This window comes from Microcebus murinus, chromosome 27 (genome assembly GCF_040939455.1).
Source record: "Microcebus murinus isolate Inina chromosome 27, M.murinus_Inina_mat1.0, whole genome shotgun sequence".
Classification (NCBI taxonomy): domain Eukaryota; kingdom Metazoa; phylum Chordata; class Mammalia; order Primates; family Cheirogaleidae; genus Microcebus; species Microcebus murinus.
In genome coordinates this window covers 3,604,640-3,619,922 of record NC_134130.1, presented here as the reverse complement: position 1 = coordinate 3,619,922, position 15,283 = coordinate 3,604,640, and the positions used below count along the sequence as shown (strand labels likewise).

Sequence of the window (15,283 nt, the reverse complement as noted above, 5' to 3'; positions counted from 1 at the left end):
AGACCGCACAGTCTCTGTCGTGACGACTCAGCCCTGCTGCTGTAGCGTGAAGGCAGCTGTAGATCACACATGCGTACACACACACACACACACACACACACACACACACACACACGCGGCACTGTGCCAATAAAACTTTATTTACAAAACAGGCAGCCAGCCCACGGGCTGCAGTTTGCTGAAGCCCCGTATCTTCCTCCAGACACTCCCTAAAGCAGGGTGATCGACTACCAGTTTTCCCAGCGCTCCTCCAGGTGAGGACTGAAAAATCACACGTCCTGGGAGACCTCAGTTCCCAGACAGACCCAGGACCATGAGTCCCCTTCCCGCGGAAGGCACTGGCCCCGCTTGGGAACCTCTGCGTGTCTGTGGATGTCTGGGAGACGAGGGAACGGGCCAGGGCTGGGGGACTCCAATCCCCGCAGTGGCTCCCCGACCCTCTTCCCCTCCCCCTGCTCTCTGGGCGGGGCCTCCTGACACGCCCCTCCTCCCCAGATGAGCTGCACCATCATCGCGGGTGCCCTGCACTACCTGTTCCTCGCCTGCTTCTTTTGGATGCTGGTGGAAGCTGTGATGCTCTTCCTGATGGTCAGGAACCTGAAGGTGGTGAACTACTTCAGCTCTCGCAATGTCAAGACGCTGTACCTCTGCGCCTTTAGCTACGGACTGCCCGCGCTGGTGGTGGTTGTCTCCGCCAGCGTACATCCGCGGGGCTATGGGATGCATGACCGGTGAGTGACATCTTCCTTCTCCCCGAAGACCCTGGAGTCATAACAGTAGCAATAGTCGTGGCTGCCACTTATTGAGCTCTTACTTGTTGTACTGCTGGTGCCAGGGCTGTCATGCACAGCGGCACAGGTTGTGCACTGTGCAAACCTAGAAGTCACTACTGTGATACCTGAGGCTCACATTCTGGGGAGAGAACATCTGGTTGGGCTAACTTGATTATTTTCCTTCTCTCATCTGTGCGTGTGGCGGGGGTTGGAAAGGGGGAAGGATACGTCTGTTAAAGGAATATTAAAGTGCTGTTATTGAACATGAAGTAGTGGTTATCGTGTGGGAAAAACAGCAAGTGTGCACCAGCAATGTGACAGGAAGAGGCAAGCCAGTCTCCCTCCCTCCCTCCCTCCCTCCCTCCCTCCCTCCCTCCCTCCCTCCCTCCCTCCCTCCCTTCCTCCCTCCCTCCCTCCCTTCCTTCCTTCCTTCCTTCCTTCCTTCCTTCCTTCCTTCCTTCCTTCCTTCCTTCCTTCCTTCCTTCCTTCCTTCCTGTAAACAAATACGCAATGCCTTGTCCATGCCAGGCTTTGCCCTGGGTGCTGGGCACGCAGAGATAAACATCCAAGGTCCAGGTTTTTACGTAGCTCTGGTCTAGTGGGGAAGCCAGCCTGCAAGTACACAAAGAATTGCACGAGAGGATACTTACGATAGTGACAGTTGTCACTTGAAAAGAAGGCAGTGAGTTCTCCTAGAGAGTGGCCAGGGGTAGACATGGGATATTTTAGCTAAGGGTAGTCAGGAGTGGCTTCTTAGAGGAGGTGAGGTTGGAATGACAAGGTGTACCCGCAGGGAGGTTTGCATGGGAGCAGGTGGGGGAAGGGATCACGAAGGTTATGAACTGAGGATGAACTCAAGCTCGGGCACCAGGTGAACATTTCAGGGACATTTTCCCCAGGAAGGTCTGAAAGAGAAAGAGGTCTGGTCCACAGCAAACCGAAATGCAACCTGAACTATCGAGAGAAGCATCTGAGTCTCACCTCCCCAAATCCTCCTCCGTTTGTGCGGTTGTTGGGGCATAAATATCTGTAGGGTCAGGACTCTGAGACCAGCGCTGACTCCTGTTTCTCTCCGTAGCTGCTGGCTGGATACCAAGAGAGGGTTCATCTGGAGCTTCTTGGGGCCGGTTTGCACCATCATAACGGTAAGCAGATTTCTTGGCGAAGAGTGTCCTGGAGCAGGAGCAAGGAGTCCCGAGGGACAAGGAACCGCCAGAGAAGTGCACAGCTGAGACCACTTATTCCTCTCAAACGTTCTCCTTCAGATCCTTGATCCTCGAGATTTCCAAGTTAGAGAGTCATTTCTTTGACTCGTGATTTGTTTTTTTCATGCTGAAATGCAAATGGCCCCAGGAAGGGCAATCTTATCCGCCGTCCTTTGTGCTTCCCTGAGAATGGGTCTCTCAGAGCCTCCTAGATGTAGAGGTGGAAGGAAAGAGAAACTAAAACGAAATTAAAGGCGGTTGTAAGGGGGAAACGTGGGGAGGCAGGGGGAATAATGGTGGGCGGAGGCAAAGGGAGGTCCGGGGAGGTGGAGCACCATCTCTTTGCTTCCCCGCCTCCCATCCAGACTCCACTGTCCCGCCAGATGACCTTTCTTCTGGCTCTCACTCATGGTGGCTCGTTTCCTTGTGTCATTGGCAACTTTGAATTGTGAGCTCACGTTTGACCAGCCTGAGTCTTGGGAATACTCTAGAGAGGTTTTGCTCCGATGCCCAGCAGATTTTTGCCCTAACACGGTGCCACACACTGGGTGACTTGGAGCAGCAGATATTTATGGTTTCACGGCCCTGGAGGCTCAATGAAGTCTGAAACCAAGGTGTGGGCGGGACCACGCTCCCCCTGCGGCCACGAGAGAGGGATGTGTTTCAACTTCTGGGAGCCTCGGGCATGGCTTGGCTTGTGGTTGGCCGTGTTCTACTGTGTCTGTCTGCACCTCATCCTCCCTGCGTGAGTGTCTGTCTCTGTGTCTAAAGGTTCCCGTTACGACCTCGTCTTAACTGGATTACGTCTATAAAGACTCTTGTCTCCAAATAAGGTCACATCCGGAGATCCTGGCTGTTAGGGCTTCAATGCGTCTTTTTTTTTTTTTTTTTGACATATCTTTTTCAACCCATAGCAGGGCACTACCAGCCTGAAACAAAATGTGAAATAGATTTTTCATTGCAGGGTTTCCCAGACTATGAAGGTAACAAAAATTTCAACTCCCAACCCATGGAAGGCCAGAGCTATGGTTCTTTCCTGCCTCCTGCCTCCTCCTCTTCCTCTCTCTCCCCACCTCTCCTCTTATTTTCTTTTCTGCCTCTCTTTTTCTTTTTCTTTTCTTTTTTTTTTTTGCTGAGACAGGGTCTCACTCTGTTATGTCTTCTCTTTTTTTTCTTCACTAACATCCAAAGCCTAGATAGAAAAGTTACCTTATTTGCCAAGATATTTTTTGTGCATTCTTTCAATGAGGGTGTGGTCCTTGCTGTATCCGTGGACTCCCCGATGTCCGTGGAACCCAGGGCTTGCCCGTGTCTTCATGAATGACCTTCAGTCCCCAGTGCTTTGGAGTCTTGATTTTTGGGAACGCAGGTGGGGCAGCTGCAGCATTCCGGCTTCATAATTGCTCTCTCGGTGGTGCCTCTGTGGATTGCTTTTACTTTTGTGCAAGCTGTGACACATTCAAGAGGCTGTCAACCGGGGTTTGTCCGCATTTGTGGTGTTTTGTCATGAGAGGGCTTTGCAGAGTCGTAGTCCTAAACCCCCAAATCGATTCTGATACTCTGGTTCTTGAGACCCTTCTGTGGTTTCTCTGTTGCTGTCAGAACACTGCCCACCCTCTAAGCCTGGCACCTAAGGTCCTTCCAGACCTGGCCCTGCCCAGCTTCCCGAGTGTCCCTTTCTTCCCCTGCCCTGCAAGTTCAGCCCTCCGGCTCTACCTCTGGACTGTCCCCTCCCTGGGGACACCAAGCTCTCCCCTGCAGACCTCCCCCACGGAGGCGGTAGTGGGGTCCAGCCCATGCATGTGAGATGCTTCGTACGACGCCTGGCATCTCGACCAGAGTGCAATTATCTTAGCACTGAGCAACCGTGGGAAAGACACTGATTCTGATAGTGATAACGACATGCCTATCTCGCCCATTCTGGAATCTTCACGGACGTGGAGCTCTCCTGGGAGTTTCGCTCGTTTGGAACAAACAGCTCCCCTGGAGCAATTGTTCTCAGCTGGGACAGTTTTGCCCCCGAAGGGAACTCAGCAAAGGACGGAGATATCTGTGGTTGTCTCGAGGAGGAGGGTGGGCACTGCGGGAATCTAGCGGGTAGAGGCCAGTGGCGCTGCTCAACTTTGGACGATGAGACCCTACGTGTCAGCTCTGCCATGGCAGAGAAAGCATGCGCTGTGAGGCGTGGGTCCCAGGCTCAGTGGGGACCCAAATGAGGACGAGCAAAGGCTATTTACTCAGACTGGAGTCTTAGACTCCAAGGCGGGCAAAGGGCTGGGATGTCTTCACAGTGGAAGGGAGAGAGGGCTCAGGCGCGCCCCGATGGGAAGCCGTTGGCACCGGGTGGCGGCTGGTGGCTCGCTGGGCGCAGGCTGTCCTACAGGATGGGCTGTAGGAGTGCACATCGGCGTCCTCCTTTGGGTGTTGAGTTGGAAGCAGGGATAAAAACTGGGGGCGCCGTCAGTTATTAACCAAGTCCCGGTTGTCCGGGGATGATTGCCACCCGGGGCGTTGTTTGGCTCGCTGGGTTGCACTGCGGGTCAGGGCTCTCTTGGCACCACTGTCCGCTGGCATAGTCAGTCTCTCCCACTTGTCTGCTTGACTCTGTAGGTCAACTCGGTCCTCCTGACTTGGACGCTGTGCATCCTGAGGCAGAAGCTTTCCAGCGTCAACGCAGAAGTCTCGACGCTAAAAGACACCAGGTGCAGCTCTCTGTCCTGTTTTAGTTTCCCTTCCTTCCTCCCACAGAAGTTCCTCGTGCATCTTTTGTGCGACACAGAGGGGCTGAGGGCTGGTTAGAACAGCACGGGGTCTAGAGCAGGAGGCTCCAGCCCCAGTGCTGCTCCCCAATAGCTGTGTGACCTTAGGCGAGTTAAGCAACGTCTCTGAACCTCCGTTTCCTCGTCTGCAGAATGAGGATATTAACACTGCTTACTATAAGTGGCTTATGAAGCCTTTGGCACGGTTACTAGGCACAGTGAGTGTTGCATCTATTACAGCTATTCGTAAGTTTTCTAATTCTTATCTATGCATACTTATATGTGCATATTTATAAGAAACAGAATCATACTATTTTTTTATAATGTTTAAATCTTAATAACATCATTAATATTTTATCACTTAATTAGAAAGCGTTCTACAATATTTTTTCCCCGTAGCATTTCAGTGTAAAGATGTAGTTCATTGTATTTATATCATCTTTTATTCATAAACACTTAAGTTGCGATTGTATTTTTTTTAATAAAGAATAATGCCTTGAACACCGTCATAGGTAAATCCTTCTACATTGTGGTTACTTAATTACAATGCTATGTGCAAAACTGCCTGGATAAAGGGTAGGTTGGATTGGAATACTTTTAGTATATACATACATATATCTTCCGAACTGGATCCCAGTAAATGTGTTTCTAGTTATGAGAGTGCTTGTTTACCTGCAGCATTGCCAACGTTGGCGTTTATCATTGTTTTTGGTTTTGTTTGGTTTTACTGATCCAATGGGTAAAATATACTATCTCATTATTTTATTTATTAATATATGTACATTATTTTATGTGAAAGACGTGGGACTTCTTCACATTCCTATGTATCATTTGTATTTCTTCACTTTCTCACTCACCTACTGTTCATTGGAAGAACCTACTACAACCATTGTCTAGGTTTTATTGCCCATAACTCGATCACATTCTTTTTTTCTTTTTTTTAAATTGAAACAGGGTCTCACTGATGCCTAGGTAAGAGTGCTGTGGCATTATCATAGCTCACTGCAACCTCAAACTCCTGGGCTCAAGTGATCCTCCTGCCTCAGCCTCCTGAGTAGCTGGAACTAAGGATATACATACATCACTGCGCCCAGCTAATTTTTCTACTTTTTGTTGAGACGGGGCCTTTCTATGCTGCTGAGGTTGGTCTTGAACTCCTAGCCTCAAGCGCTCTTGCCTCCTCAGCCTCCCAGAGTGCTGGGATTACAGGCGTGAGCCACCGTGCCCAGCCTGCTTCATTTTATTTTATCTTTGTCTGCGTCTTATCCCTTGCCCATTTTAAATATTTTCGAAACGTTAGTACAAGAGTTAAGAAGCCGAAACAAAGTTAACACACACACATGGCAAAAATTTAGACAGTACATTTCACGTACGATGATGAAATTTACCGTTTTAACCACTTTCAAGGGTGCCGTTTAGTGGCTTTTAGTGCATTCACAATGCTGTGTGACCACCACTATCTAGCTCCAGAACGTTCCAATCACCCCAAAAGGAAGCTACTCGTCCATTAACATTTCTTTATTTCCTGTTATACTCCCAGGTCTCCAGATCTGCCACAACCTGCAGCAGCCATTATCACCCAAAGTGTGCTTCCTTCCAGAACATTCTACGGCTACATACCCACCTAATGTTACATAAATGATACCACACTGTATATGTTGCTCTGCACTTTGCTTTTTCCTAATAGTGTAGAGCTTGTTTCTTGTGGATACTTGTGGCTCATAACAGCTAACAAAAGTGCTTACTTGGTGCCAGATTCTGTTCTAAGCACCTCAAGGGTCCTCTAATCTGGAGAACAAGTTTATCGCATAGTTATTGCATTATTATTCCTATATCAAAGTGAGGACACTGAGGCACAGTCAGGTTAAAATAATTACTTCCCGAGGCCACATAGTTAGTGAATAGGTCAGCGAGACTTAGAATGCAGGCGGTCTGACCCAGAGCCTGTCTTCCTACCATGGTGTCATTCTCCTATTATTCTTAAAAATGTCTTTACAGTCTGCTTTCAGTCTCCATAAATTTGCCCATTGTGGAAATCTTATCTGATTGAAATAATACAGTATGTGGCCTTTTGTGTCTGGTTTCTTTTGCTCCACATTAGGTTTGCAAGATTTATCCATATTGTGTCACATATCACTGTGTCATTCCTTTTCATGGCTGTATACTATTCCCTTGAATGGATATACCACATTTTGTGTATCCATTCACCCGTTGTTAGGTATTTGAGTTGTTTCCACTTGGGGGAGGGAGGGATGAGGAACAAATGCTTAATAGGTATGGGATTTCTTTTGGGGTTGATAACAATATCATGAAACTAGATAGTGGTGATGGCTGTTCAACACTGGGAATGTACTTGCTGCCACTGAATCGCACACTTTACACGGTTAAAATGGTGAATTTCCTGTTGAGTGAATTTTACAGCAATACAAAGAAAAGCTTCATTGTATTTTATTCTATGGCTTCACCATTTATTTAATGTGTCCTAAATTTTTGGACACGTGGGTCCTCCTACCTTTTCCTGACGACACACAAAAGCTCATTAAATACACGTGTCCAGACGTCTTTGTGCCCACGAGTGTCTGTAGGCCGACTGTGTTTTCCTTCCTGTGGGATTCAGTTCCCCTACGTCTTGACTTGGAGACTCCGCCCTGCATTGGTCCCCGCCCAGGTGGCAGGGTTCCTGGCAGCATGGCCCACAGGGATGGGCTCCCAGAACCGTGACTCTCTGCAAATCTTCTCCCCCAGGTTACTGACCTTCAAGGCCTTCGCCCAGCTCTTTGTCCTGGGCTGCACCTGGGTGTTGGGCGTTTTCCAGATCGGACCCCTAGCGGGTGTCATGGCCTACCTGTTCACCATCATCAACAGCCTGCAGGGGGCCTTCATCTTCCTCATCCACTGTCTGCTCAGCCGCCAGGTGTGTGGCCACCCCCCTCCCCGTCTCCCCCCCGCAACGAGCCCTCCACCCTTCACGCCCGTACCGGGACCGTTTCCCCCCAGCTGCCAACGGTCTGTGTCCGTCTCCAGGTGCGTGAGGAATACAGGAGGTGGATCACCAGGAAGGCCAAGCCCAGCTCCCAGTCGCAGTCCTCGGGGATCTTGCTGTCCTCCGTGCCAACCTCGTCCAAGACGGTGAGAGACCACGTGCGTCCCGCAGGTGCTGGGGTGCTCGCTGCTCAGCGACCCTCCGCGCTGCCGGGTGTCGAGTGCCCGCGGGGAGCCGGGTGCGCCCACCTTAGTCCGTTCATGCAGTAAGGTGAGGGTGGAGGGGTGTGGGTTTGGAAGCTGGGCTTCCCTTACTATTTGTGTGACCCAAAAAAGAATAAAATCATAACTCATATGGATCTCAAACGAGCACGTTAAGGGTTTTATTCTACTCATTAATCAGTGAAGGAACCAGGCCAGGTAGATGTTAATAACTGTCAATCACCTTCCAGGTCCTATCTCATGGACCCCTCTCAATACTCCCAAGAAGCAGACACTGTTCTCGGCCCTGTTGTGCAAGATGAGAAACTGAGGGTCAGGGTGGCTGCAGGGCTTCCCCAAGATTATACAACAGCTGAGCGGCAGAGCCCAACATCTCGCTATGCTACGCCTCCAGTCTAGCATTTTTCATGAAGGGCTCAAAAGAGAATGCAAAAAACAGGTGTGTGTGTGTGTGCACAAACTACACACACACACGTATTATACATACATGCACACACATATACACTTGTCTCTCCATATCCATGGGTCCCACATCCATGGATTCAACCAGCTGGGGCTCAAAAATATTCGGAAAAAAATACCGCCTATGCACAGATTGTTTTCCTTGTCATTTTTTAAGCAGCGTAGTCAACAGCTGTTGACACAGCATTTCCATCATACCAGGTAGTAGAAGTAATGATTTAAAGCATACAGGAGGATGGGCGTCAGTTTTATGCAAATTTTATGCCATTTTTATGCCAGAGACTCCAGCGTCTTCGGACTTTGGAATGCCTTCCGTGGCCGCAGGGGGGGTTATGTGTGGCTTTCTAGCTTTCTAGAACGGGAGCTGTTGACGGCGGAGTGGCCCGGAATGGTTTTCGGATTTGCCAACGGTGCCTGCCACCCTACAGGCAATCACTTTTAACATTTCAGTGTTTGTCTTTCTAGTCTTTGTTGCTATATTTATCTCTGTGTGTTTTTAAGACCCAGACCCGGGTGGGGATGACCCTTGGGATCACATTCGTGTTAACTGCTGCCGACTCTGGAAAAAAACTCTCTTTTCTCTCTCGCTAGGGTTAAAGGCCTTTCTCGCTTGCAAATACGCTACGGAGCCGCCGTTAGGATAGCAGGTGCCTACTCGGAAATCTCTTCGCAGCTTCACCTGCAAATGAAGAATCCCACCAGCCCCAGAACCCGCCGGGCGACTCAGAGCTTGGGTGGCCGGGGCCGTCTTCCCACGGTTTTACGCGGCGGTGGGAAATGAGAGTTCCTGCTCCGAAGGACCGTTTTGTCTGCTGTGTTCTGCAAGTCTGTGAATTTCCAGAGTTTGGGGAAACAACAGGTCCCAGTTCCATGACAGGACCGAGAACATCTGTCTCCCTCTATCGCTGGCGCGAGGTTTCGAGCGTGCTTTGCAGCGTCCGTCAGTGCCTGGCACAGAGCAGCTGTCAATCAATGATCTGTCGTCTATGTGGCTGAGTTGCCCCAGGACAAAGATTCTTCCTGCTTTTAAAGACATGGTCAGTGAGACTGTAGTGACAGCCCCAGGGGACCGATACAGCACATGACACACAGGCTACTTGGGCACAAACTTTCCCCCGATGGTGTTTCCTGTGCCTCGTGCCTGCCCAGCCCCATCACGGCTTGGACTCGGACAGCTGCAGTAGAAAGGGGGGACAGGGACAGAGGGTCAGTAACAGTGGCAGCGAACGTGAAGTGAGCGTTTACCCTGTCCCTCGCCTTCCAGCTCCTATCTCATGGGCCCCTCCCAACACTCCCAAGAAGCAGACTCTGTTCTCAGCCCTGTTGTGCAAGATGAGGAAACCGAGGGTCAGGGTGGCTGCAGGGCTTCCTCAACATTACACAACAGCTGAGCGGCAGAGCCCAACAGCTCGCTATGCTACGCCGCCAGTCTAGCATTTTCCACGAAGGGCTCCTATGCAACTTAAATCGTTGTCCTCTTGCTCCTCTGAGTGATGCCACGTCTGCTAAACCCCATAGTCTCGAGGGCCGGAAGGTGGTGGCCTGTTTGGTGCCACAGAGAAGGGAGGGAGTGATCGTGGTGAGACTCCGCCACTGCGCATTTGGAAAGAATCACAGCAATGTCTTCACACACACATGCACGCGAAGTCCAAGAAGAGAGATACTCGATACTGAAAGTTAAAAGAGGATAGCTATCCCAGTGGTCAAGAGTTTCATGGAGATTTTGAGCTTTCTGCAAACGAATTTACCTATGAAACTTTTTTCTACTGTGACTTCATGATCCTTTTAAGCCCATGTCTCATTTTGATTTAGAAAAAAAAAAAAAATCCCATGCCTTTCTTTACATCTGGGTTTCTCCGCCTTGGCATTACTGACATTTTGGGTGGATAATTTCTTAGCGCGAGGGACTGGTCTTTGTATTGGAGGACGTGGAGCAGCACCCCTGGCCTCCGCCCACTAGATGGCAGTAGTACCCTACTTCTTGGTCGTGACAACCAAAAATGTCCCCGGACACTGCTAAATATTCCCCCTTTGGGGTGGGGGGTTCCCAGAATCACCCCTTGTTGAGAACTGCTGCTTTTAAATGTCCTTTTTGGTTCCAAAGAAATTAAACATTGCATCTAGAAGCAAATCAAAATGCCAGGAGTGTCGATTGTGTTTCATTTCAACACGCTCTTGGAAATTCAGACCTGCCAAGCTCAGGAGATGGGCCTCACGCCACCAGCCCTGTGGCCGTTCCTTTCACCTGGATAAGGTGATACCAGGACTTTTCTAGAACCAAAGCAAGTAAGATGTTTAACGCTCACCACCTGGGAGAAGGGCTGTCCTCTTAGTGCTAGCTTCCCCGGCTTCTGACTGATAACAGAAAGAGGGAACTGTAGACTCTTATCTCCTATTTCTCAAGCAGTCTTGGGGATTTCAAGACAGCCAATCCTTGTGGGTGTAATTTCCATAGCTCAACCCAAGGTGGAATTAAAGTCACCTTACAGGTTGTAGATGGGCTTAAAGATTCTTTGTAATTGGTTAAAGAAATGGAGCTTTGTCTAAAGGCTTGGAAGGTTTTAAGTTAAGATAAGGAAGTCTGTTAATCAGAGACAAGCCCCCGGAGATACGCCCAGACTCAAGGTTATATATATGTTGAGGACCTGCAGGTTTGTCTTGCTCAGCCTTAGGCCCGTTAATGACTTACAAAGGATGTCTCCAAAAAGGGAGGGGGTGTGATGAGGCATGTCTGACCTCCCTTCTCACGGCCAGCAACTCAGCTTTAGGATAGATCCCACTGGCCAAGAGGGAGTCCATTCAGTCAGCCGGAGTGGGGAGCCTTAAGATTTTATTTTAGCTCTCATACAGGATGCCTAAAGCAGCACCTGACAGTTCCCTGTCTCAGTTGGGAGTGTGAGACCAGCATCTCTACTAAAAATAGAAAAAAAAAAATAGCTGGGTGTGGTGACACCCACCTGTAGTCCCAGCTACTCAGGAGGTTGAGGTAGGAGGATTGCTTGAACCCAGGAAGTTGAGGTTGCAGTGAGCTATGATGATGCCACTGCACTCTACCTGGGGTGACCTTATAAGACTCTATCTCAAAAAAAAAAAAAAAAAGAGTATGGGGCTATGTTTTAATGTCACAGTAAGCACCAAGCACATTTGTTTGTTGGAAGCAAAGGGGACAGTGTAATTTAAGGGCAAGATCCCTCTGACTTAAGGTGAACCAGGCAAGAAAGAACATTTGTAGGAGTCACTAAACAGAATCTTTTGGCATCAGATCTGGGCCACCATTTGGATAGGGCACAGATACTGGGCTCTATCCTATTCCTGCAGGCTGGACTACTGGCCCTGTCTTTCTAGCCAATCTGTATACTGAATGCCACTGTGTCCAGGCCTGGGAAGTTTGCTGAGGAAGAATTCCTTTTAAATGACCGGCAAAGGAGGAAGCGGTGTGTTGTGTTTTGTGTCTGTATGCTGGTACAAGGATGGCATTTCCTCCTTTTCTTTTCTTATTTTTGTTTGAGACAAGAGTCTCACTCTGTTGCCCGGGCTAGAGTGCCGTGGTGTCAGCCTAGCTCACAGCAACCTCAAACTCCTGGGCTCCAGCAATCCTCCTGCCTCAGCCTTCCGAGTAGCTGGGATTACAGGCATGCGCCACCATGCCCGGCTCATTTTTTCCTATATATTTTTAGCTGTCCAATTAATTTCTTTCTATTTTTAGTAGAGACGGGGTCTCGCTCTTGCTCAGGCTGGTTTCGAACTCCTGACCTTGAGTGATGCACCCGCCTCGGCCTCCTAGAGTGCTGGGATTACAGGCGTGAGCCACTGTGCTCGGCCCCTTCTTTTCTTAAAATGTGGATTCCTCCTCTGTGACAGTCAATGAGAAAGGTTCGCCTTCTGGTTAGAACGAGTGACGCTGGTGTAGGGCCAGGGTGGGTGCTAGTGGGTGACTTGGGGAGAAGCAGCTGGCACAGCCAAGTGGGTTGAGTGAGGAGGGTTCAATGCAGGGACTATTTAGTTAGACGTGGGCAGGACTAAGGGAACTCAACAAAAGCTGCGGGGAGGCCGGGCGCGGTGGCTCACGCCTGTAATCCTAGCACTCTGGGAGGCCGAGGAGGGCGGATTGCTCAAGGTCAGGAGTTCAAAACCAGCCTGAGCAAGAGCGAGACCCCGTGTCTACTATAAATAGAAAGAAATTAATTGGCCAACTGATATATATATATATATATATATATATATATATATATATATATATATAAAAATTAGCCGGGCATGGTGGCGCATGCCTGTAGTCCCAGCTACTCGGGAGGCTGAGGCAGGAGGATTGCTCGAGCCCAGGAGTTTGAGGTTGCTGTGAGCTAGGCTGACGCCACGGCACTCACTCTAGCCTGGACAACAAAGTGAGACTCTGTCTCAAAAAAAGCTGCGGGGACATCCTGGGACTAGCAAGGTGGGGGAGGGGCTGTCACCACCTGTTGTCTTGAAAAAGTGAGGAGAGAAAGCAGGTGTAGGAACCTGGCAAGGGCTGTAGTCTGCGGCGGAAGAATCTGCCCGCTGCCCACACGTGCAGCCCCTGCAGCGAAGCCGGAGCTGGGGAAATAGACATCCCCAGCGCTCACTCCTCCAGCCCTCCTCTCGCCCTGCAAGGGCTACCATTGGCCAAACTCAGCTTCAAGGCAGAGAACAGGAGGGTCTGGCGTTGCCGGACACACAGGGTGACCTCTCAGCGCACAGAGCAGGGAGCACACGACGGAAAACAGATGCGTTTCGCAATCGCCTAAAGCGAATTCTTGCACGCCTGTTCAAGCTTAAGAGGTGCCCACACCACGCCAGACAGTCGGTTCTGTGTTGGCGACAGATGACGGTGACAGCCTGCTTCTCTACCGAGCCCCGGGTGGGATGCCCAAAGTAGAGCTTTGAGAGGGAGATGATCAACAGATTCTCCTGTCTGGCTGCTTCTGCTTTTTTTATCTCTTATTTTGTTCTTTGGCTCGTGGGTGGCTCGAGTGTTTGTCTGTGTCTGGGGCTTAGCATTCAAACTCCCTGGGAGAGACACAAGCTGAATGGACTGGTGAGTCAACGTCCAACACAGAGAACTGTTCTAAGGTACATGGTTCTTCTTGGCCACCTCCTATGTTGTTGGTTGCCATATGGACAAATCCATGTTCCAATCAGCTGTGGTTGGGAGGTGAAGTCAAATAGTAACATGCCCGACAACACATGTGCAAAGAACTCCTTCCGGGCTACTTTGGGAAGTGTATCAGTTAGCTTTGACTGTGTAACAAATTAGCACCTCCTCAAATTGTTTAATTTTTTTTTATTTTTGAGACGAGTCTCACTCTGTCACCCCAGGCTGGGTGCAATCACAGCTTGAACTCCAGAGCTCAAGCAATCCTCCTGCCTCAGCCTCCCGAGTAGCTGGAACTACAGGTGTGCACCACCATGTCCTGCTAATTTTTCCTATTTTTAGTACAAATGGGGTCTCGCTCTGGCTCAGGCTGGGCTCAAACTCCTGACCTCAAGTGATCCTCCAGTCTTGGCCTCCCAGGGTGCTGGGATTATAGATGTGAGCCACCACGCCCAGCCAATTTTTAAAATTTTTGCTTAATATAACAACTATTTTATTTACTTCTTGATTTTTGTGTTATGCCTAGATATTGCTTCTGACCTGGGCTGGCTTGGCTGTTCTCTTCCATGTGTTTGTGGTCAACAGTGGGTCGGCTGGTTGAATGACCTAACAGGGCCTCACTCACACACCTGGTGGTCGGCAGGTTGGCAATGAGAGTGACACATTGGTCCACATGGTCTCGTTTTCCCCAGATGTTAGCACTTTCTTTGCGTCCTTTTAATTATTGTTTTGTTGGTCAAAGCCAGTCACTTGGCCAAGCTTAGGGGTCAGTGTGGAAGAGAGACCACACTCAAAGATGGGGAATTCTTGCATTCATTTATGTCAACAATCTATCACATGCAGAACTGGGTGGTGAGCACACAGAATGCTCAGAATTTCAGGGACTTCTCTCTGGTTCAGGCATTTCAGTTTTATATTCAGACAATTGTGATTCCAATACAGTTAGACAGTGACAGACTGGAACTCTCCACTTGTCATTCACAAGATGACCCAGCAAACGTGTGAGTGGTACGTGGAGAGGCTGACCAGCAGCCCCCCCTTAGCAGCCATCACTGGGGGATTGTTTCAATACTTTATTGCATTTGTGCTTATTAATTTATAAAAATAAATGAGAAACAGAAAGATGAAGGTGCTAATACTAGGGACAATACGGCCATGTTTCATCAATGTAGTAAAATGAGACAAGAAGTAAATCACTAGCTGTGAATTTGGACTTCCCAGACTTGGGGGTGTTTGTCATATCCATGCTGGATCTGACCAAGGGTCTTCTAACGCAAATGAGACAAATATTTCAGTACACCGTCCCAGTAAGACCCGTCAGGAATTTTCACCAGCCAAGTATTGACAGATCTGTGTAGGCATGTTGGGTGGCCCTATCCCAGAGTCCGAGACTATGGGGAAGTCGTTTTCCCAGAGTGGGTCACTGAGAAGCGATTCTGAAATGGGACACTGGGTAACAGAGATGTGCTGACTCCTCCCCTCCACTCCCTGGCCTTCAGCTCTTGCAGTAAAACTTCAAGTGTCTCTTCAGAGTTGGACCCACTTCCTTGGCATCGAAGAGAGCTGAATCCACCCTCCGTTGTTTATTTGGCTTACCCCATTTTGAACACCATCAGCATTTCCAAGTTCATTTCCCAGGGCACTTTAATCTGCCCCATGCTGGTACTGCAGGATTTAAATTACTGTAATGAAAGGAGAACTAATGCACCTCGGACCATTAGGCAAACTCCCTGACCAACCACCCAGCCTTCTCCTCTACCCACAAGA

The 15,283-nt window shown here is 49.3% G+C and overlaps 1 protein-coding gene across 1 annotated transcript in view; it reads left to right on the top strand.

Moving 5' to 3' along the window:
* Positions 1–10,540, top strand: part of ADGRE1 (adhesion G protein-coupled receptor E1) — a 50,745-nt gene extending 40,205 nt beyond the window's left edge. Inside the window, exons 22-27 of the mRNA XM_075998382.1 lie at positions 496–731; positions 1,852–1,918; positions 4,589–4,680; positions 7,483–7,651; positions 7,762–7,866; positions 8,995–10,540. Of these exons, the coding sequence (XP_075854497.1) occupies positions 496–731; positions 1,852–1,918; positions 4,589–4,680; positions 7,483–7,651; positions 7,762–7,866; positions 8,995–9,000 (675 nt within the window). The 3' untranslated portion in view covers positions 9,001–10,540. The remainder of the gene's footprint in view (positions 1–495; positions 732–1,851; positions 1,919–4,588; positions 4,681–7,482; positions 7,652–7,761; positions 7,867–8,994) is intronic.
* The last annotated feature ends 4,743 nt before the right edge of the window (positions 10,541–15,283 follow it).